Genomic DNA, 21,542 nt, shown 5'->3' on the forward strand with positions numbered 1-21,542 from the left:
TTCATTCCCAAAGAGGGAGATGCAGGCTATTCCAAAACAAACCCACCTAATTTCTCATCCCGCTCCCTCATTATCTCCCTAAATGATGCTCCTATAGGAGAGCAGGTGTTGGTGAAGCCATGGAGTGATTGTTTTCTGAATGGTGGTTTGATGGGATCAGAGAAAAAAGAAGGACAGGGTTTTTTAAGTCATGAATGGTTCTGCCGGTGCTGAGATAGCTGAGCTACAATGTGCCAGTAATGAGGTAGAAGACACTTGCTTGTCACCACCTTTGCTTTTGCTCATTAGCCGGGATTCAGTGGGGTCTGAGGAAGCCTGCGAGGACCAAAGTGCCCAGTATGAGGTAGTCTGGTGAACAGCTTGATTCTGGTTCAATTATCCTTTCAGTATTGTTGTGAGAACAGCTAACCTCAGAAGTGACCTCTTTAAATGAAATGTCAATGAGTTTTCACAGAACCATTTTTCTAAAATCAACTTGAGAGAATACCTCTTGAACTCTGCAGCCAGCACGGCAATGACCCATGTCACTGGACACCCCGGAGGATGCACAATAATCTGTCCTGCTACATTTACATCTTTCCCCGTCAGTAGTCTGCTGCTGGAATCCAACCTCATAAATCCCCGTTATAGTACTCCGAAATGCTTCTGCAGCTCACAGCTTCTGCTGGGCAGAAACCCCTTTCCAATAGTCCAAAATATCATGAAGGTCCTCGTCCTTCGCAAACTGCACCTTCTTACGCAGAGCGTGACCCGCTGCTATATAGGACGCTTCCTCTCTGGGGCTTTTTTTGTAAGGCCGGAATCGCTCCCAGATCCGCAGTGTGCTCTCAGAGGAATACTCTGGACTGGAGGAGTAACCAGAGTTGTAGTTGTGGTGACGAGCCGGGGAGAGCTGGGAGTAGGTGGCTGTGGCATCCCTCTTGGTGCGGCCCAGTGGTTTGAGGAATGAGGCCTTCTGGGCTGGTGAAGGGGATTCGTTCCCGCCCTCGTAGTAGAGCGCAGGAAAGGAGTGGCGGTGCTCGGAGCTGTGGTAGTCTGGCTGGACCTCCAAGTGGTGCTGCTGCTGCTGTCCAGGGCCGACTACCCCGCCTCCACCTCCGCTTACGTTATTACAACCCATGCCACCCCCGTTCACACTAACCCCACCGCCATTTATGTTTCCCATCCCATTCCCATTGCAGCCAACTACTCCACCACCTCCTGCACCTCCTCCCCCTCCACCACAACCCCCAGGGCTGCCTTTTTCTGAAGGGTACTTGGGAGGATCACCGGCCTTTTCAGGAATATCTACACTATACACCCTTGTAGCCTTGGAAGATCCACCACCAGGGGCACCACAACGATTCTTCACCGCAGTGTCGGCACTTAACTGCCTCTGAAGGGGCCGCACTGCGTTGGCCGGGGGCGGATCACGGTAAGGAGGTGAGAGGAATCCCCCACCACTGATGCCCGGTCGCTCTGACAGGGGCATGACCAGGGGCACTGGGGCCATGGAAGGCGGGTGAAGCTGCTGATGCAGCTGAGGATGTGGTTGAGGATGTGACTGAGGATGTGGCTGAGGATGTGGCTGAGGATGAGACTGAGGATGAGGCTGGGGGTGGGGGTGAGACTTTGGATGCACCTTAGGAGAGGAGGCCATAATCTGATCTCCAGGGTGGCCTGGGGAGAGGGGCAGGAGGTTTCGGGGAAGGGATGCAATGCAAGCAGGAGGCTGGGAGCAGGATACAGAGTTGGCATTGTCAGCCGTGGTCACAACATTAGCAGAGGCATCCATCTTCAGGGCATCAATGCAGTTGTTGATGATCTGGTTCACCTTGTCCACCTCCTTGGCGATGGTGGAGATCTCTGATGCTGAGCCACGGCCATCATCATCCGAATCCTCCCCAGCCTCTGTGCCATTCTCAGCCCCACCTCGCATATCCACAGCTACCTCCCCTCCTACCCCTGTGCCGCCAACTGCCACCCCTCCATCCCTGCCATCCACTGCTACTCCTTGTGTCCTCACATCCATGTAGTTGCCCTTGCCACCGATTGCCTCAGAGAAGGCTGTGGCCATTTTTTCCACCTGCGGCAAGGTGGAGAGACGGGAAGAACTGGTGTTGGCTGAGCCGTGGAGCATGCCCGTGCTTGAAGAAGTAGACTGTGGCAACTTGCCCCCGGCCCCTCCTGAATGGTGGTGCTGGTGGTGAGCCTGCTCCTGGAGACGCTGCATGGCACCTGGGTCATTGGCCACTGCGGCAGCGGCTTCTGGGCCATACCTAAAGAAAGGACATGTTTACTTTCAAACAGTGCATGTAGTTCTTTATCTAATGGCACATTAGACGTTTACATGAGACTTTTAATTCCTCTTCAATTCAGAATTAAAATTAAATCCTCTTTAAAAAGATTAAAAATGACCTTGTAAACACCTAATTCTGAATTAAACTTAAATCCAAAGTAAGTGGCTGGTTTATTCTGATTTTAAATCCCAGTTGAATAATTCCTCGATCATATATATACCTTCATTATGCTTTAAATTAATTCCGGTCGTTCTGCACATGCTTGTTCCCTTGTCCTGTCACGATGACCATGATCCACGATGTTACATTTATTTTATTTATTCACTCATCGTTTTATTTGTTTTACTGATTTTAATTGTTTTGTTTTTCTAATTGCTTTTAGTAGTTTTTTTTAAATTTTATTTAATTTTTTTAGCTGTTCCTTTTAAATTGTCTTGCCAGCCCCCCCATGATTTGTTCTCTTTATTGTGGGTTTTTATGATGTGAAGCACTTTGTAACGCCTGTTTTCATAAGTGCTTTATAAATAAACTTTATTATTATTATTATTATATTCCACTCTGGCTGGCACATATTCCAGGATGGCCGCCCGAAGCAAGCGTTGGACTCGAGCCGAGACTATTCATCTATTTATTATTCCTTGCTTCCCACTTTCATCCATTGCTGCCTGGCCTTGCGAGCGGGATGTGGCAGTGGGCTGAGGTAGAGCAGCCGTTGCACTAACCGTTGGCTTTGATTTGCCAAAGTACGGTCTTCCGCCTCCCTTCTCCGGTCGCCTATCTCTCTTCTCCTACTCAGCTGACAAAAGTGAAGCAGTATGTTTGTGTCAAGCTGCTTATTCAAAACTATAATCAAAATCAAAGCAAAAATTGTACTTATTGTGTGGTCTTCCATGTTGTAACCGAAAATAAAAGAAGCAGGAACTGGAGTCTGTTCTCCTCCCGGAAGACTTAAATACGTCACGCTCGCCCCTGTTCAATCTAGTGATGTGTCGCTCGCGAACGATCCGATTGGTCAAGACATGGTGGCGTCTTGACCAATCACGTGTCTACATTGAGCAGAACGGGGAGGGGAGGGGTCAGAGACACACACAGCACAGTGAGCACACTAACAGGAGGGAGACGAGAGGGAGAACATGCGCTAAAGACAGAGAACGCACTGGAAAGTTGAGAAAACGAGTGACTGCATGAAACGCAGTAAACTTTAGACACATTTAAAAGGCATAGACAGTTTAAAGGCAGAGTGTAGACTTTGCAAGGTGGAAATGTCATCAATCAGGGTCCACAAAAAACCTGCAAAGACACATTAGAAGTGTCTGTGAAGGATCTCAGTCATCCAGGTCATGGACATTAGAGCTGTTTATCCATCAGTGCAAGAAGTGAAGAATAAAGACAGTGAAGGGAACCTGCTGTTAATGAAGGTGTTTAAAAGTTTATAAATAATATACAGACAATTAGAAATTGGACCTTTTTGTCTAACTGTGATGGGTCTTGTTTTTTGTACTTTATAATTTAATTTCTGTAGAACTCTGCTCCATGTTGAGTATATAAATAAAGCCTTTTAAATGATACACATTTGATATAATGTATGTTTTTTACAATAGTAATTCATTTGACATATAATTTAACATTATTTTAGGTAATACAGTCATTCAAACAAGAAAAAATCTGAGGAGCCACTCGGGAGCCGAAAGAGCCGGCTCTTTGTAGTGAGCCGAGCCAAAAGAACCGGCTCTCTAAAAAGAGCCGGAATTCCCATCACTAGTCCAATCAGAACCCTTCCCAACCCCCAGACCTTAAACGGAATTGAATAAAGACGATTAAACATGTTATCAATGTAAACTTCAATTCGGAATTACTATTTCCATGTAAACGCAAAGGAGAATACTTTAATTCCAAATTATTTAATTCTGAATAATTAATTCCAAATTAAAAAAACATCATGTAGGGGTGCTGGTGGCCTAGCGGTCTAAGCGCCCCACATACAGAGGCTACAGTCCTCGTTGCAGGGGTTGCTGGTTCCACTCCCCACATTTCCTGTCTCTCTTCAGCTGTCCTCTCTAAATAAAGGCAAAAAGGCCAAAAATACAACATAAAAAAAAAACAAAAAACCATCATGTAAACGTAGCCATTGTGTTAATAATACAGCAGATTTTGTGACAGCATAAAAGCACAATTCCCTTCTATGTACTCCCTTTTTTTTCAAGTTAATTAGTTTTAATAAAGCCTGTAAGTCATGCCGAAGGATGAGGTTTCAATTACAGCTCACAGGAATTTTAGAAGGAGTACAGCCCAAAGACTTAATTAGGAGTACAGCTGGAAGAAAAGAAGTTTAATTTACTTTTTGGAGCTAGCATAAAGTTAGGCTTTCAAGACAAAGTGATGCAGCAAAACAACTAATAAAGGGATGCCAATGGCATAAATTGTTTTGTAAAATCAACTATACTCAAAGGAATGCTTCAGAGTTTGTTCTTTTTGTTGTGATTACTCTTTTCCCTAAATGAAGCCACTATCTGTGTGTTGTCTTTTCACCTTTCCATTGTCAAAAAAAGGGCTGTAATTTAAAAGGACAAACTTTCTACAAACTGTCAGGTACCTCATCTCCAAGATAGTCTTCTTCACACTTATAGCCTTCTGCTTCTCTTCCTGCATGCGCCGTCGTCTGAGGCAGTAATAGACCAATCCAAGCACGATGACCATGCCGAACAGACATCCCAGGATGGTCATGATGTAGTGGGTGGTAGTGGATGAATTGACTCGCAGGTCCCCTGGCCCCACAGCTCGCGTGGTGAAGGACACGCAGGTGTGGTTGTACCTCTGAGACTTGCTCACAGAAGCCACACAAAAGGTATAGTTTGTGTGCGGTTTCAGTTTGTCCAAAGTGATGATCTCCTTCTTGTTTTTGAGGGGCATTATGTCCGCAACGAACGTGTGGTTGTACTGCGAGAGGATGTACATCTTGCTGTACGGTCGTGGGATCTGCACAATCAGAGAGGCAGTGTAGAGAGAGACAGTTTGAAGCTTCATAGAAATCTGATGACTGTAGGTGGGGTCCGGGGTGGACAATATGGTCGGCTGGTGGTAGAGACCTTGATCTGGGTTATCGAAACCCATCCCCGAACCATCCTGATCCGGCGTCTGGGAGGTCATCCTTGGGATTATCACACCATCACGACACATTGTAAGAAGAGTGTAACGGGCGTTTTTCCCATGTCCAGGCACTGGGCTTAAGAGTGGATAACCATTCATGTCAGCAGGGGTTTCGCATTGGAGGCGGTCATAGGTGTGGGTTACATTGTTAAATGCCTCAAGCCAGGTAAGAAAGCTGAAGAGATCACAGCCACAGTGGAACGGGTTTCCTGCGAGTTCACACACCATCAGCCTGTTGAGGACGGTGAAGGTGGAAGGATCTAGACGGGCCAGCTTATTTGAAGATAAGTCAAGGCTGCTGAGGCTGGGGCACTCCCAGAAGGCATTGTTGGCAATGACCTCAACGAGGTTGTGTTGCAAGAAGAGGCACTGCAATCGACCTAGACCTCTCAACATGCCCTCAGTCAAGTTTGTCAGCTTGTTGTAGCCCAGCTGGAGAACCTGAGGGACAAAAAAAGAGAGTGGTACTTGTTCAGAAAATGTGACACGACTTAAAACAAAACTTTGCAATTTGGCTGATTTGGCTGCTGACCTGCAGGTTGGCCTGTCCAGCAAAGGCTCCATCCTCGATGTAGCTGATCTCGTTCTTTGTAAGATTGAGGTCAGTAAGGTTTGTGAAGCGGTACATGGAGGTGAAGAGCACAGCCTTGAGTTTGTTCTCATTCAGCCTCAAGTCATGGACCTAAGGGAGGCAAGAGAGCAGATGATTTTTAGTAATCCTTTCCACAACCTGGCAGCCATGGAGAGGGACTTACACTCTTTGCCAAAGATAGCTGCCAAGAGCATATTGCACATCTGAACTTACAGTTTGCTGTCTAATGAGGGATTTTCTTAATTACACATCTGATGAAAATGTGTTTTTAGTTCATCACAGCATGTTTGCAAGCAGCTCAGCATCATCCAAGAGATACCTATATGGTATACTTTATTTTAGGGGTGTTGTGTGGTTGCATGTTAACCTCAACATTAGATAGGCTAATGAATTATCTCTAAGATTTTCTTAATTTACTCAGCAATTTGCAGATGGTCACACCAATCAGAACACTCTGCACTACTAATATTAAGTTCCCATGAAACTACCAGAAGGGTTCAACTTGATTTAATGTATTAATGGATTTCAACACAGTAAATAGAGAAGGACTGGCATGAGATTTAAAGAGTTAATTTGCAAAAACAGATAACTCACTTTTAAAAAAATTAAAGAAATGTTTCAGAAAACACATTTTTCTATTACCAGCTTTAGGTATTATCAATCAATTGAAGTTGGGTGGCTTTGACTTAGTCAAAATGACTACTAATAAGAGGCATCTCAAATATGTAACTCTATTATAAATCTATATTACAAAGAAATATGTTTTCTGAAAATAAAAAAATGGAGATAGAGCTGGACAAGTTCTCATTCAGAAGCACTTTTTTCATAAAATATTCTAAATTTGAAACATCTCCATAAACACATGAAAATGGAGCCCTAAATCCCAGACACCTGGTTGGGACTTTATTGTTTTTGTGTGGTATCTTGCAACTGAAGATTCCACTGAGTCACTTTTCTGCATTTCATTGAGTTTTAGGGGAAGGCTGGAGGCCTTTTTGTACCTACATTTACTCAACATTTCATCAGCAAATTCTGAAAATTTGAAACATTTTCTGACTATAAGAAAAAAACACTTGAATTTGTCACAATATACATTGCCCAAAAAAATCCAGTGATGCCATTGTCAGTTCTGCAGAAATCAGATATTCCACCTAGTTGTATCCAACGGCATCCAAGCTTCTGTCTCTTTAGAAGTATCTTTAAAGGTGACATATCACGCCTTTTTCATCAATATATATTGGTCTAAGAGGTCCCCAAAACATGTCTTTAAAGTTTATGCTCAAAAAAACACTTTGAAATCAGATTTTGGTCTGCCTGAAAAGCCCTCTTCTTCAGTCCTCCTCAGAACACTCTGTTTTCTCTCTGACCACGCCCCCTCAGGAAGTGGATGTGCCTCTGCTGTCCAGCACGTTGATCTAATGTTTACATGTTGGCTGAATATACACGGCTGCTCAGAGATCACGTTACTTCAACCCTCTGAATCTGATCCAGAATCTGATCCTGACGGAGAGGCGCCTGTAGCAGGACCTTTCTGAAGGATTGGTCACAGATTTAGTGTTTCTCGTTGTTTTATTTATCAGTATGTCGACGTGTGTCTTGGTACACAGCTACAAACATGTAGCTATGTGGCTATGCTAACTAGCGCTAGCACTTATCCCTGATAAATAAAAATCATCCACTAGATCTTCAAATCTGCAGACGTGGGGAGTAAAACCGACCTCTACCAGAAAGGCAGCGGGACCTTTCTGAAGGATTGGTCACAGATTCTGTTTCTTGTTGTTTTATTTGTCAGTATGTCGACGTGTGTCTTTGTACACAGCTACAGCTACAGCTACGACATGTAGCTATGCTAACTAGCGCTAGCACTTATCCATGAAAAATAAAAATCATCCACTAGATCTTCAAATCTGCAGACGTGGGGAGTAAAACCGACCTTTGTGTTTATTAAGACAGCCTACAACTAGCATGCCTCCCTCCTAAGCTCCTTGTTAGCACACATTTGTGCAGGTAATGAAAAACGGAGGGGGGATTCAGTATTATTTTATACAGTCTATGGGCTGAACAAGCTCCGAGCTCTGACTCCGTGACAGACCGGATATTGTTGTTACGTAACAAAAACACGGAAGTCTTAAACGGCTCGTTTCACACACATTTACAGAAAGGTGTAGAAATCAAAACAGGGGCAGAATGGATTTTTTTCATTCTCGGGGGGTTTGTAGACAGGGACACATATTTCAGGTAGAGAACCATTAAAAAGTCCATTTTGCATGATATGTCACCTTTAAGTCAAATGGCATGTCGAGAAATACGAAGAAGAGGAGCCACCTCGTAAATGCTAACAGAGCTAACACCGGACACGGACGCCACATTGGAAGGATTTCACCTGCTGTGGGCGGACAGGATACAGGAGAGCCAGACTGAACTAACTGGTGAAGAAGGCCAGCTCAGTCCTGGACCCTGTGGAGGTGGTGGCTGACAGGAGAATTATGGCCAAGCTGTCGTTTTTGATGGACATTTCTTTTCTATATATATTCTTGTACTGTTCACCTTCTTGTTTGCTGCTGTAACTCCATGAATTTCCCCGTTGTGGGACGAATAAAGGAGTGTCTTATCTTATCTTATCTTAAATCATCACCCTGAGAGGATTTGAGAAGATGCAAGGAGAAAAATCCAGCCAGGCCAACAATCTCTAAAAGAAGTGTTTACAGCCTTACTTCCACTTGCAACAGATGTTTCAGTGAATACATAGCCAAAGACCTGTGGGCATTTTCTGTGGTCAACAACAAAAGAGTCAGAAGTTTAGTAAAGAGGAGTCAAAGTATTAACTCTCAGCACGGCCGTACTTTAGTCAAATGCTTTCACCAGCTATCTCCAAAGAGACAAAGGGTTATGTGACTCAGAGCCTCAAGAAAGCAGAGTGCATCTCACTCACCATGGATGGGTGGACTTCATGAGCTACCCAGAGCTATAAATTGCACTTTTTTTCAAGTCTGCATTTGTCTTTTAATTTCTAAATATCGTACGTTGGACTCTTTATCAAGATGTTATCATATCGTGACATTTTGATATTGTTACATCCCTTCTAACAGCATATCAACCACTATCAATCCAAACCATCTGAAGCACACTGTAACCACATGCATTATAGTGCCTTAACAGAAGATTAGATTCTCATGTGGCCTTCCCTTCTGTGCAAAATCCCTACAACAATAAATGTCATGTGCTCTTCAGCTGACATCATCATAATGGTGTGCAGAACAGCATACAGCTTAATAGAGGAGGCTGTGGTGATATGAAAAGGCCTGCTGATAGGTAAGTTCATACTGACCGTGCTGTTGATGTGCTGGGGGATGGTCTCGTACGGTGGCTGGTTCTGACTGCAGATAGCCAGCCAAACGTAGCCTTTATCCCCCTCTATCAGCCAGCAGTCCCCTTGCACCGTGCCGGGCAGGTGGAGGAGTATCAGAGCGGGGAGCATGAGGGAGAAACACAGGGCGGGAGGCAGGGCGGAGAAACGGAGTCTGCTGGCCATGGTTTGTGGATAAGAAGTGTTTGCCTCAGTAGAAAAGAGGAGAAGAAAAGGAGTAGAAGGGAGGGCGGCAGGCAGGCAGGCAGGCAGGCAGCAGTTTCAAATCAGGAAGAGGGTTGCAGGTCAGGGGCAAGCAGGCCAAATCTAAGAAGAGAGAGGTGAGCGGAGGGGCGTCTTCACGGTGATTAGAGCTGAATTTGCAGCATGGCAGCAGGTCCTGTCCCCATTTTAGGTGTTCCACGTCAAAGGGTTTTGGAGACTGTCACCCCAGCAGCTACTCATGGCCTCTGACAAGTGTACGTCTTGAGGAAATACTCCTCTCAGAGAAAGGCGGAAGGCCTATATAAGACACAGAGAGGAAGGGAGGGAGGGAGAGAGAGAAAGAAGGGAGGGGAGAATATCAACATTAATAGTTATAATGACAAAATGATTAAGACTAGGCAGCAAAATGTAATACAGTTCACATATCCCCAGATGGTTTAAGAATTAATTGAGTTAGGTCTCATTTCCAAAAGCACTGCATGAAAAAAAAAGCAGGTATATGAATCTAATACCCATGCCACCCAATCCCTTCAAGGTAATGCACCACAGTAATAAATCCATTAAGTGCCATGATTATTTCATTAAGTCTTAATAAAGCCCAGAGAAATATACTGACTTCTCAAATGAAACCAGGTTTTTTATGTTCTGTAATCATTCATATTCATAAAAATAACAGCCCTCATATGAGAGTGATTCTGTTCATACCATGCACCGGTGGAAGCCGAAATCACCAGCACCATGAAAGCAACACCGCTTCCCCCCTTTCTGTGTGTTCGTCATTGTTTACAAGGTTCACCAGTTTGCAGCTGCAGCTTCATTATTCCAACAGTGGGGTACATTACGAAACAATAAAAATTTAATAGCTGCAGTTATACAGGGGCGAGAGCGGGGGAGATGGGCTAAGTGGCAGACAGAGGAGGGCTGTTGTAATTTGCATGTTTTAACAGGATCCGAGCTGACATTTAGCTATTTACCTTTTCGCAGCGGGATTTGCCGTGGATTAGGCTCTAATCCAGCAGAACATATTATGTATCTCCTCACCACAGCTCGGAGTCTTTTAATTTGTTCCTAAAGTTTTGATCCCCAACCCCTTCAGGGAAAAGTTATCAATGAACAGCAGGGAATTGACCGTAAGTAAGACCACATTTCAGATTCCTCTTCATTTCTGTCAAAGAGAAGAAGGCAGCAGGGTGTCAGCCTCCATTCATGTTAGAAGCTATATCAGACGAGGTATGATTTTATCCCCAGCAACTGAAAGTCTAAAACAGGGTGCACAATGGTTATGGTCTACTGAACAAATCTATATATGCAGATGATCTTGTGGTTTCTCTTCCAAATAGTCGTTTCCAGCAACTCCTTGATAGTCCCCAATTTCAGTGCTCTAAAGGTGCATTTCAACCAAGAGTTCCAGGGTCTTTCAGCCCCCAGAACTACTTTCCCTGGAACTAAAAGGTTCCTGTGCCCCCATTGATGCCTGTGTTTTGACCGCGGGCTGAAGTCCTTGGTAGATTGTGCAAATCAGGCCAGTGACGTATGGAGGAGAAAAAAAAAGGAAATGCACTACACCACCAGACCAGTAGAGGGCAGTAAACAAAGATGAATGCCATTCATCACAGATGACACCATAGAAGCAGACAGACAGGCAGGTGTCATTATGAGCAACACAACAGTTAGCCTGTTAGCATGAAGAGACTCAGCTGGCGCTGTTTTAGATGGTGCTATATTTCATCACAGATGGATTCACTGAATCAACACGTGAGAGGAGATAAGCGCGAGTAGCAAAGACGTTTCAACACGGCTTTAAAATCCTTTTGAACTCAAAAAGCCGTGGCAGAGATCGGCCGGTGTTTTGGTTTAAACAGCGACCCTGTTAACTGGAGACTCTCAGCTGGATGCATCCCTAAAAGTCTTTAGACGATCATTAAATATCTGATGAGGATATTTTGAAATCTTAATGAAAAACTAAACTAGTTTGCATTCCCAGGAACTCCCTCTGTGTTTCAACAGCTGTGTAAACTCCATAAACACTGACACCTTCAGCTGAAGGTCTCCAGTTTACAGGGTCACTTTTAAAACCGGAACACCGGGAGGAGAGACGCATTCACGGTGGGCTGAGAGAAGACTACTGTTACAAGCTGCTAAATCAAGAGAATCACAGCTTCTTCTTTTGAAAAGTACACACACATACAAAAAAGATAGAACAAATAAAAACTAATGAAAGAAAGAGAAATCAAGTGAATCACAGATGGAAAAAACAATGACTGTGAATTTAAAAAATAAAAAATAAAATGACAAAATGTTTTGACAAAAAACTTTTTGAAAAAAATGTTTTGACAAAAAATGTTTTGAAAAAAATGTTTTGAAAAAAAAATTTTGAAAAAAAAATTGAAAAAAATTGAAAGAAAAAATTTTGACAAAAAATATGTTTGACAAAAAAAAAAGTTGACAAAAAAAAAATTTGACAAAAAAAAAACAAGGCTTCAAATCCTTTTGAACTCAAAAAGCCGTGGCAGAGATCGGCCAGTGTTCTGGTTCAAACAGCGACCCTGTTAACTGCCGACTCTCAGCCGGATGCATCCCTCATAAACGTCTTTAGACGATCATTAAATATCTGATGAGGATATTTTGAAATCTTAATAAAAACTAAACTAGTTTGCATTCCCAGGAACTCCCTCTGTGTTTCAACAGCTGTGTAAACTCCACAAACACTGACACGTTCAGCTGAAGGTCTCCAGTTTACAGGGTCACTTTTAAAACCGGAACACCGGGAGGAGAGACGCATTCACGGTGGGCTGAGAGAAGACTACTGTTACAAGCTGCTAAATCAAGAGAATCACAGCTTCTTCTTTTGAAAAGTACACACACATACAAAAAAGATAGAACAAATAAAAACTAATGAAAGAAAGAGAAATCAAGAGAATCACAGATGTGTGTGATGTTATTGTGGTCGGATTGTTCTATGTGGTGTTGAACATTATCCCATTTTTGTTTTTCCAATGGATATGTTTTTTGAAGTCTTTTAATATAATGCAAAAATGCTGCCTTCCATTGTCTGTCACAGGGATGTGGGGTGTAAGCAAACCTTGTTTTGTACAATTCAAGTAATTGTCTATGTGCAAAGGAAGTGAAGCCAATCATAGCTCATTGTACACCTCTCTGCGACGTTAGAATCAGAATATGTGTTTACAAGGAACCTGATGTGGTGCATTATAGTAAACATGTGGATAGAGTAAAATAAATCATCACCCGGTTCTCTTACTGATCTTCCTGTTTTGTTCTGATTGGTCAAAACCTCTTGACAACAGTTATTAACTTTCACTAACATGACAACACTAGAGACAAACTGATCACACGTCATGTCAAATCAATCCATGGAAAGGAGTCCCGGCACAGCAACGAGTGGAGCAGGTGAGTGAAACTTTAGGTTATCGATCTCTACAAAGAAACTTCAACCATGAGCAGTGGTGATGATACCAGCAGGGTTCAAAGTTGTGACATTTGTTTATTTTTAAAGGTGTGTGAACTGCAGAGCTCAGAGAAGAAGGAGAGCTGAATGAAGACAGTTTCATGTTAAATACAACAGGGAGATAAAAATCCATCGCCATGAAACGCTAACTGGTTACAGGAAAGAGAACCCAGACAAGGTGAGACAAAACCCCAACGTGAAGCGAAGGGTTCTTGCTGTTTCTGATTGCCTTTTTCCTTCAAAATCACTAACTTTTGCTTGTGCACAAAAGAAACAATGACACAGTGTTCCTCAATCTACTCAGGAGTGGAGTCAGGAGTCCTGCTCCTCTTGTCTTCTCATCCTCCATCCTCACTTGCACCTTAGTTAGCCCTTCAGTCACTTCTCATTTCGGTCGCACCACACCCCTCGTGTGCAGCTCTCAGTCCTCTCTTCAAATTGTTTCATGAAATTGATATTGACAATTCAATTCCTCCACCACAGGCCTTCAATTTGCCTTTTAACCCAGCTCTGTTGTCATCCTGACATTTGAGCGCGTGTGTGTGCATTTGTGTGTGTGTGTGTGTGTGTGTGTGAAATAAAACACCCTGAAGAGAAGCAATTTGCAGCTTTAAGTCTGTGGAACAACAACCAAAGAAACCCTGTTAAACCTTGATGTTTATGAGAGGGTTGTTCATTAATCACTTGTTATGTATTCAGCTTTGATTCTGCTGATTTCACTGCTGCAAAGTAGAGCATGTGTGCAAAATGTGAACATAAGTTCATGGCACTTTGCGGTACATAGAGACGCAAGCTAACTGCATTATTCATCAGAAACTATCTGGACATTGATCACACTGACACAGATACTCGTTCGGCCTCCTTTGATGCAGACTCTGAATCCCTTCTCTTCTCAGTCTTTGAAGACAAATCCAATCGCCGTGTCATGACGTAGCATCGATGCAATCCTCCATCCATACATGCATGTATACATTCGTTTCATTAAGGTTTATGGGGAATGCACTGACGAAGCCTCGAGCACAATTCTGCAATTTTAGCAGATTTTGGAGACCAAAAAAAAAATCCCTCTGTTGTGCTCCTGATTGCCGTCAGCTTGTTTTTCCAGTCTTGAGCTCATTTTCGGAGCATATCTGATACGACATGACTGCTAGCCTGACATGGTTTTTACTGTGCTCTGCAGACATGAAAGATGAGTCAGTCAAGGCTCATTTCAAAGCTAGATGTTTACTGCCAAGTCCAGTCCAAACAACTCAAATCAGCACAGTGTTTCTTTATTCATTACGCTGTAATGATCCTGACCACGCCACTCCAGCCTATCCAATCATCTGGGTCACTCTTTTTCTCTCGCTCCATCTCCGTCTGCATCCACATTTCTTTTTATCTGTCCGTCTTTGTCCTCTCTCTTTTTTTTAGTCCCGTTCTTTCATCTCCCCGGCATTGTTTTAAGCCTGCTTATCGTTCGCTTCCTTTCAACTAGAAACACAAATGAATATGCCTCATCGCCAAAACGCAACCTGACACCTTTTGTGTGCGATCACATCCCCGCCGCTTTTATCACATTCTTGTCACTGCTTTTATTTTGACAGGAAGCCAGAGGAAGATACAGCCACTGTTCTTTTCCATTCCCTTTCTTCTCCAAAACCAGGCTCTTTTTTTTGTGGTTAATTATTGTCCCTGATAACCGGGGCTTTAATTAAAGCCTTCCATCTGACAAACAACACTAATGATGTCGGGTCAGTGAAGCAAATGGAAAGTTCCAGAAATGAGAGCGGGAGGAGCTGAGACAAAGATTGCGTCTTGTTTTCATTGGAAAAATACAGGAAGAAAGTCAGTGAAAAACAATAATATTAAAACCAATGAACTTTAGTGCAATTATGCTTTTTAAAGGTGACCGGGCAAACAGGTCGGTGGAGGACGCAGTCAACATTGGTCTGAACTACATACTGCATCACCTGGACTCCCCCAGGACCTACACTAGGATCCTGTTTGTGGACTTCAGCTCTGCGTTCAACACCATCATACCAGACATCCTGCACCAGAAACTCACCCAGCTCACAGTGCCGGCCTCCATCTGTCAGTGGATCACCAACTTCCTGACGGACAGGAGACAGCAGGTGAAGCTGGGGAGCATCAAATCCAGCACCCGGACCATCAGCACTGGCGCCCCACAGGGATGTGTTCTCTCCCCACTGCTCTTCTCCCTCTACACCAATGACTGCACCTCAGGGGACCCCTCGGTGAAACTCCTGAAGTTCGCAGACGACACCACCGTCATCCAGGATGGAGACGAGTCTGCTTACAGACAGGAGGTGGAACAGCTGGCTCTATGGTGTAGTCAGAACCATCTGGAGCTGAACCCGCTCAAGACGGTAGAGATGACAGTGGACTTCAGGAGAAGCCCCCCCCCACTCCCCCCCCTCACCATCCTGAACAGCACTGTGTCTACTGTGGACTCTTTCAGGTTCCTGGGATCCACTATTTCCCGGGACCTGAGGTGGACCTCCCACATAGACACAATCAGAAAAAAGGCCCAGCAGAGGATGTACTTCCTGCGTCAGCTCAGGAAGTTCAACCTGCCCCAGGAGCTGCTGATCATGTTCTACACCTCCATCATCCAGTCTGTTCTGTGTACCTCCATCACTGTCTGGTTTGGATCTGCAACCAAACTAGACAAACACAGACTGCAACGGACTATAAGGACTGCAGAAAAAATCACAAGACACTAGTCTGTTGTTTTCAAACAAGGTTGAGCTCGTGGACATTGAATGGGGAAGCCAATTATGCTAACCGGGACAGAGCTAACTTCCTACTACAACCTATAGCAGGATCCAAGTGACAGACAAAGTTTTCACAACTCACCACATAATCCTCCTCACTCTCTGTCCTCACAGTGAGCTCCTGTTTGTTCCTGATCCTATAAAAAGTAAGTAGAATCACAAAGCTTGGGGAAGCTGCACAGATATAGAATCAAAGAGTCCCATATGGGGCACTGGTGGCCTAGCAGTCTAAGCACCCCACGTACAGAGGCTACAGTCCTCGTCGCAGGGGTCGCCGGTCCGATTCCCAGCCAGTCGACCATTTCCTGCATTTCCTCACTCTCCACTCCCCACATTTCCTGTCTCTCTTCAGTTGTCCTGTCAAATAAAGGCAAAAAGGCCAACAAATATAACTTTAAAGGAAAAAAAAAAAGAGTCCCTTATATTCCAGATGAGTGAATCGCCGCAGTCCATACGTCACACCTCACGTCACGGGGTGATCTGCGCGCTGATTGGCTATCGCTGCTGGATTTGCTGGAGCTCAGATATTTCAAAACTCGCCAGACAACTACTCACGTCTATTTGCGTCACTACATTGACTTTACATGTAATTCATTCACGCGTATGATTTTATTTGCATTTGGTGTGAACTCCCCATAAGGCTCAGTGGTTTTTTTTTTCCTTTAATGGCTCTCATACTCCATCACACACCGCAGGGTCTCCCTTGAGTTGATATAAAATATCCAAGACTTTTTATCAGCATACAAGAAACTCATGCATCTTGAACTACATTCACACATTTGTCAAATTGCTCACTTATGAGCTTTATCAAAGGCATGATTATTATCTTGGTGGACCTTGAGCTGTCACAGGAGAAGGCCACTCTGACACTTAGAGTTTTATCACACCTCGAGCTTGAATTTATGATCTACTATTGCTTCCAAATAATTAAAGATTATGTTCTTTTTTTAATAACATTTGCATGATTCAAGGCTTTATTTTCAACCTAAAGGCATTATGATTTCAGTTAATACTGTAAGGAGGAAAACCCTGGAGTGCAGAGGACTGAGAGTCATCTGTATTCTAATGATGTGCAATCCTTTTGTAGAGATATGCAGCATATATAACTCGTTCACTTGCTGCCTCACTGCCGCTCTCCCTTTCTTATCCATATTAACTGAACTCCATCCACCAAATCCATTCATGACACAGCTCTTTAGGGCCGGATAGACGGCACAATCTGCCAGAAAATAGAAACGACTTCATTATGGAGTTCAAGATGAAGAGCTGAAAAAGTAGACTGACGTGTAAAGAAGAACTGCGGCATGGGAATGCTTTCTGCTTTGTCAGTGCGAGGAATTCTCCCATTCTCAACCAAAAGTAGTGAAACGCTGACACTCTGTCACCGCCTGTGACTGCAGCCACCTTTCAGTGTCTGAACCACACCTGATTTATCAACAACAGCAGCTCTTTGTGACTTAGAAACACAGATACAGTCAGCTTTGTATTGCTGTTGGAGGTGATTGATGGCTAAACTTAGTTAGGGACTTCATATATGGTAAATGTGTGTCGCTCTTCCAGTCTTCTGACTATTTAAAGCACTTAAAACGTGGCATACTCTCCCTTTCACACACTTAACACACTATCCTGGTTGACTAAAGGATTGTGTGGCCTCTGAACCTGTGCAAATGAGCCAAAAATACATCCCAGAATTCACAAGGCGTAAGCAAAAGGTTAATGCACCGCAATCTGATCTGCAGAGTAAATAGTGTCTTTGTATGTCAGTGTTGTTTGCATACATTCAAAAGAGCTACCTCCACTGGCTCCCTATCAAACAGCGCATACATTTCAAAATCCTCCTTCTCACCCACAAAGCCCTCCATAACCAGGCCCCCTCTTACCTCACCGACCTGCTCCATCACCACACCCCCTCCCGTAACCTCCGATCCTCCAACGCCCACCTCCTCTCCCTACCACCTGACACCAAGCACCGAACCTTGGGGGACAGAGCTTTCTCTGTCGCCGCCCCCACCCTCTGGAACACCTCACCACTTAACATTTGAAACTGCCCCAACCTGTCCACCTTCAAATCACTCACCAAAACCCTCCTGTTTAGAATTGCTTTTAACGTATGATTGCTTTTAAATGTATTTTATTCATGTTTTTATTATTCTGTTGTTTTATATGATGTTTTTATCCCTTCTGCAGCGTCTTTGAGTTTTTAGAAAAGCGCTTTATAAATAAAATGTATTATTATTATTACTATGCATTCATTTGGAGAAAAAGAGGCCCTTTTATATGCAAAAACACTGAATTCTCAAACACTGTGCAAACATCCACACGCAGTTAGAGTTTGATTTTACCGTATTTGTAAAGGATGACACACTAATCTCAACAAGCTGCTTTGTGTGAGCTCACTGCAGGAAGTAAGCTGGATATAAACTGTGAAATTTGTGTCACAAACTAAAGTCGCAATAATTTAGTAAAAATGTCCCCTCCTCATTCGGCTTATCATCCATCAGTCAAACAAGAATCTGGAGCAAACTGCAAGAAGAGGCAAAGTTTTATGAGTGTTTTCTGCAAGGTGCTTTGTGAGCTGGATCTTGAGAGGGAGCAGATAGCAGGGTAAAATGATGGTGTAGTTTTTGGGTAGCGATTAGAGTCCCAGTGAATTCACCCCTGAGGCTTCAATGGAAAATGCCTCACAGCCAATCAGAACCACTTACAGTCAAACATGGACTGAGTCACCTGGATGCATCACTGAGGGATGTATTTTTAACAAGTTACAGGATTCTATGGTCCTGCAACCTCCAGTCTCAAAATATGAACCCAATGCAGAAGTGTTATAAAGTGCAATTCATGGAGTGTCCACTTGAGGCTGGCTGCAGAAACACAGGAAACCACATACACACCCATACAAAGAAATATATAAATATATCCTCCCCTAAAAGTTTGACTATATATGCAAGATTATTAACTGTTAGGGGTATCATAGGATTTAGATTCAGGCTAGCATAGGACTTACTAACCACCAACTTCAGTGTTAGTCTGCAGCAAAGGAAAGTAAGTCTGTCTGGGTAGAGAGAGGTTTTCAGTGAACACCTCATCAACACAAATAGGGAGTGAGTTCAATAACTGAGGTGAGTGCTGAGAACAAGAAGACAGGACTAGCACATCCACTCTAGAGACCAGGTCATGAACCCATCCAGTGAACGAGGAAGACTTAGAGAGTGAAAGACGGGAGGCAGACACAGAGCGGGAAGCACAAAGGATCATGACACCAAACAGATCTTCTGTATGTTGACAGTGAACCAGTCAAGCAACTCTGAAATCCCACAGTCCACAACTCATCCAATAAATCTGTCATCAACCAGTCAGCCAGCCGGCATCTCAGTCTGTCAGCCAGTCAATCAAACCAGTGCGTCAGTCAGCGGCGCCGACACGTTCCAGCCCCAAACAGAGGGTCAATCACGGAGCAGCAGTCTGCGAGAGGGAAGCAGCATGAAAGAGGAGCTCAGAATTATGCCTATTAGCGCTATCTGTGCGTCCCAGCCTGCAGACCGGCCTGACTGCCATACCTTCAAAGCTGCTGCGCTGTTCCTCCAAATCCATTTTTCTCTCTTTACCTTCCAACCTTTCATGGAGCTGCTGCAATGTTCCTTCAAAAGTGTTGCACAAAGAAAATCCTCTCTCCGCACGTCTCAGTCTGATTCTCTTTTGTTGGTTTTCTTTATTTCCTTTCTGCAGAAATAACACTTTTTCTTTATGCATTATGTCGCTCTTTTTCAGAGTGTGCCTAGTTAAAAGGCTCTGTATATTTTGAGATAATCATAAGGTATAAGGCAATCATTTTAGGTCATGCTTCTTAATGTAGCGCCAAGATAACAGGAGGTTGCGAATTAAAAGATGCATAAAAACACCGGCTTTCTTTTGCAGGGAGGAAACAAAGATGCTACTTACAAATCACACCAGTAAAAAGAACTATTCAGAACAGCTGCTGCATGAAGGTATTGATCTTAAATTCTGGATATAACCTTCAACGATGCTGCACAAAACATGAAGAGTTTCTTTGTGTGTCTTTGCGGTGATTAAATTCATTTTCATAATTTGCAGCATCTTAATTGCATCACGCCCTGCCCTCTTTCTCTCTCCTCCCTGCCCTGTCTCACTGTTTCTCCGCTTCTCTCCTGCACGCTGGATCCTCTCCAGCTTTGTCTGCTCGACAGCAGCAGATGTTACACCCACTCGAAACAAACCCCCACAGGGGAAAACAGACCAGAGAGGAAGTTTTCAACCTGCTTTGAGCCACTGAGCGCTGTGTTCTGTGGAAGCTGGGTGGATTCTGCCAACACAAACTCTCAGACAAGAGGAGCATCATGGGACGGCAGAGCTCTAACAACAGGATGGTAGCTGGTTCAGTTTAATAAGGGTGTGGTGTTTCTGCTGGACATGGCGTTAGGATCATTAACCAACATCAACATTTTACTTTTATTTTCCCTGCACTGTGAAGAAATGTGTTTGTTTGTTTTTATCTCCGCCCCACATTTAGAATCACACGTTTTGCAGGACTTGGGACTCGACTTGGACTCGAGCACTGATGACTCGGACTTGGACTCGGACTTGAGCATTGACTCGGACTCACATAATGAGGACTCAACTCGGATTTTTCTCTGGTGACTGGGGCTCGACTCAGACTGGAGGTTTGGTGAATCAACTACAGCACTGCTTTGAATTGCAAAAATGGATGTGACAACAATTTACACCATGTGTAACATTTGTATATTCTTTTTAATTCTTATTTTATTTATCTATTTTATTTTTTTTCCTGTGTTTTTTCTTTCAGAGGCTGGGCGTAGCTTCCAGGTGCTGGAGCTCCCAACAGGCACACCTGGTTCTCATCAATTAATCACCTGCTGCAGTACTTAAACCCTGGCTCTCCACCTCCTTACTGCCAGATGATTCCAGCTTTTCATGATGTACAGTTGGCACCTAGGAACTGAGAGACTAACATATTTTTGTGTTACCACCTTCCAGTGTCTCCAGACTCTGAGCTCCAGTGCCTCTCCACCCAGCCTCTACCTTCAACCAGCCTCAGCCTACCCATGCCAGATCCAGCTTTTCTTGTGGACAATACATTTTGATTTCCCCCTCTTAAGTTTTCTTTGGGTCTGCTTTTGGGATCCAGTTAGGAACTCTGCTATAAGCTTAACAAAAATGTAGTAATAGCATTCACCTCCTTAATAGCCTGGCCACCTCTCAGCTTCACTACATGGATTAGAGACACCATGCATTTTCTTAAACTTAAAAAAAAGATACACCTTGACAGGCTTCTTGCCCAATTTTAGTAAGACTTGGAATCCTTTTTTAGAATATTATGACAGCTTACAAGTCCCTCTGAAAAGAGATGAAAAATGTCAGGCATTTTTGCAATCTTAGATTGAACAGTCCCTCCAGGATTTCGCGGGTTTTTTTTGTGATTGTTGCGTCCCCAAAAAGCCTGAATTTGCGACAGCTTTTTGAAAAAATTTCGGTGAAAGTTGCGATTTTTTTTTTCTTTTTCCCCCCAATAACATCTCAGGGGCAAGTAAATATGCTAAATTACAGTTGTTTTTAGAAAACATTCTTGATGTGGCCACTGTGACTGTATTTTGATTCTCTTGATTCTCAGAAAATTGCTATGAAAGGACTGTTTTGCACATTTACGACGGTCCCTGAATGCACCTCGCAGTGA

At 43.6% G+C, this 21,542-nt stretch overlaps 1 protein-coding gene across 1 annotated transcript; it reads right to left on the minus strand.

Moving 5' to 3' along the window:
• Positions 1–652: 652 nt before the first annotated feature.
• LOC117816478 (protein phosphatase 1 regulatory subunit 29-like) lies at positions 653–9,550 on the minus strand. Its single transcript, XM_034688764.1, has 4 exons — positions 9,347–9,550; positions 5,959–6,108; positions 4,873–5,867; positions 653–2,258 (listed from the first exon to the last, which is right to left on the minus strand). Exons 1-4 carry the CDS (start codon positions 9,548–9,550, stop codon positions 653–655), a joined length of 2,955 nt encoding a protein of 984 aa, XP_034544655.1.
• Between the last annotated feature and the right edge of the window lie 11,992 nt (positions 9,551–21,542).

This window comes from Notolabrus celidotus, chromosome 7 (genome assembly GCF_009762535.1).
Source record: "Notolabrus celidotus isolate fNotCel1 chromosome 7, fNotCel1.pri, whole genome shotgun sequence".
Taxonomy (NCBI): domain Eukaryota; kingdom Metazoa; phylum Chordata; class Actinopteri; order Labriformes; family Labridae; genus Notolabrus; species Notolabrus celidotus.

What these genes read in the sequence shown, in the direction of transcription:
- LOC117816478 (XM_034688764.1), bottom strand. Translation starts at nt 9,550, where the DNA reads ATGGCCAGCAGACTCCGTTTCTCCGCCCTGCCTCCCGCCCTGTGTTTC. An exon ending in CCCAGCACATCAACAGCACG is followed by an intron (nt 6,109 to 9,346) that starts GTCAGTATGAAC and finishes TGCCTCCCTTAG; the next exon opens with GTCCATGACTTGAGGCTGAA. An exon ending in AAGACTATCTTGGAGATGAG is followed by an intron (nt 2,259 to 4,872) that starts GTACCTGACAGT and finishes TCCTTTCTTTAG; the next exon opens with GTATGGCCCAGAAGCCGCTG.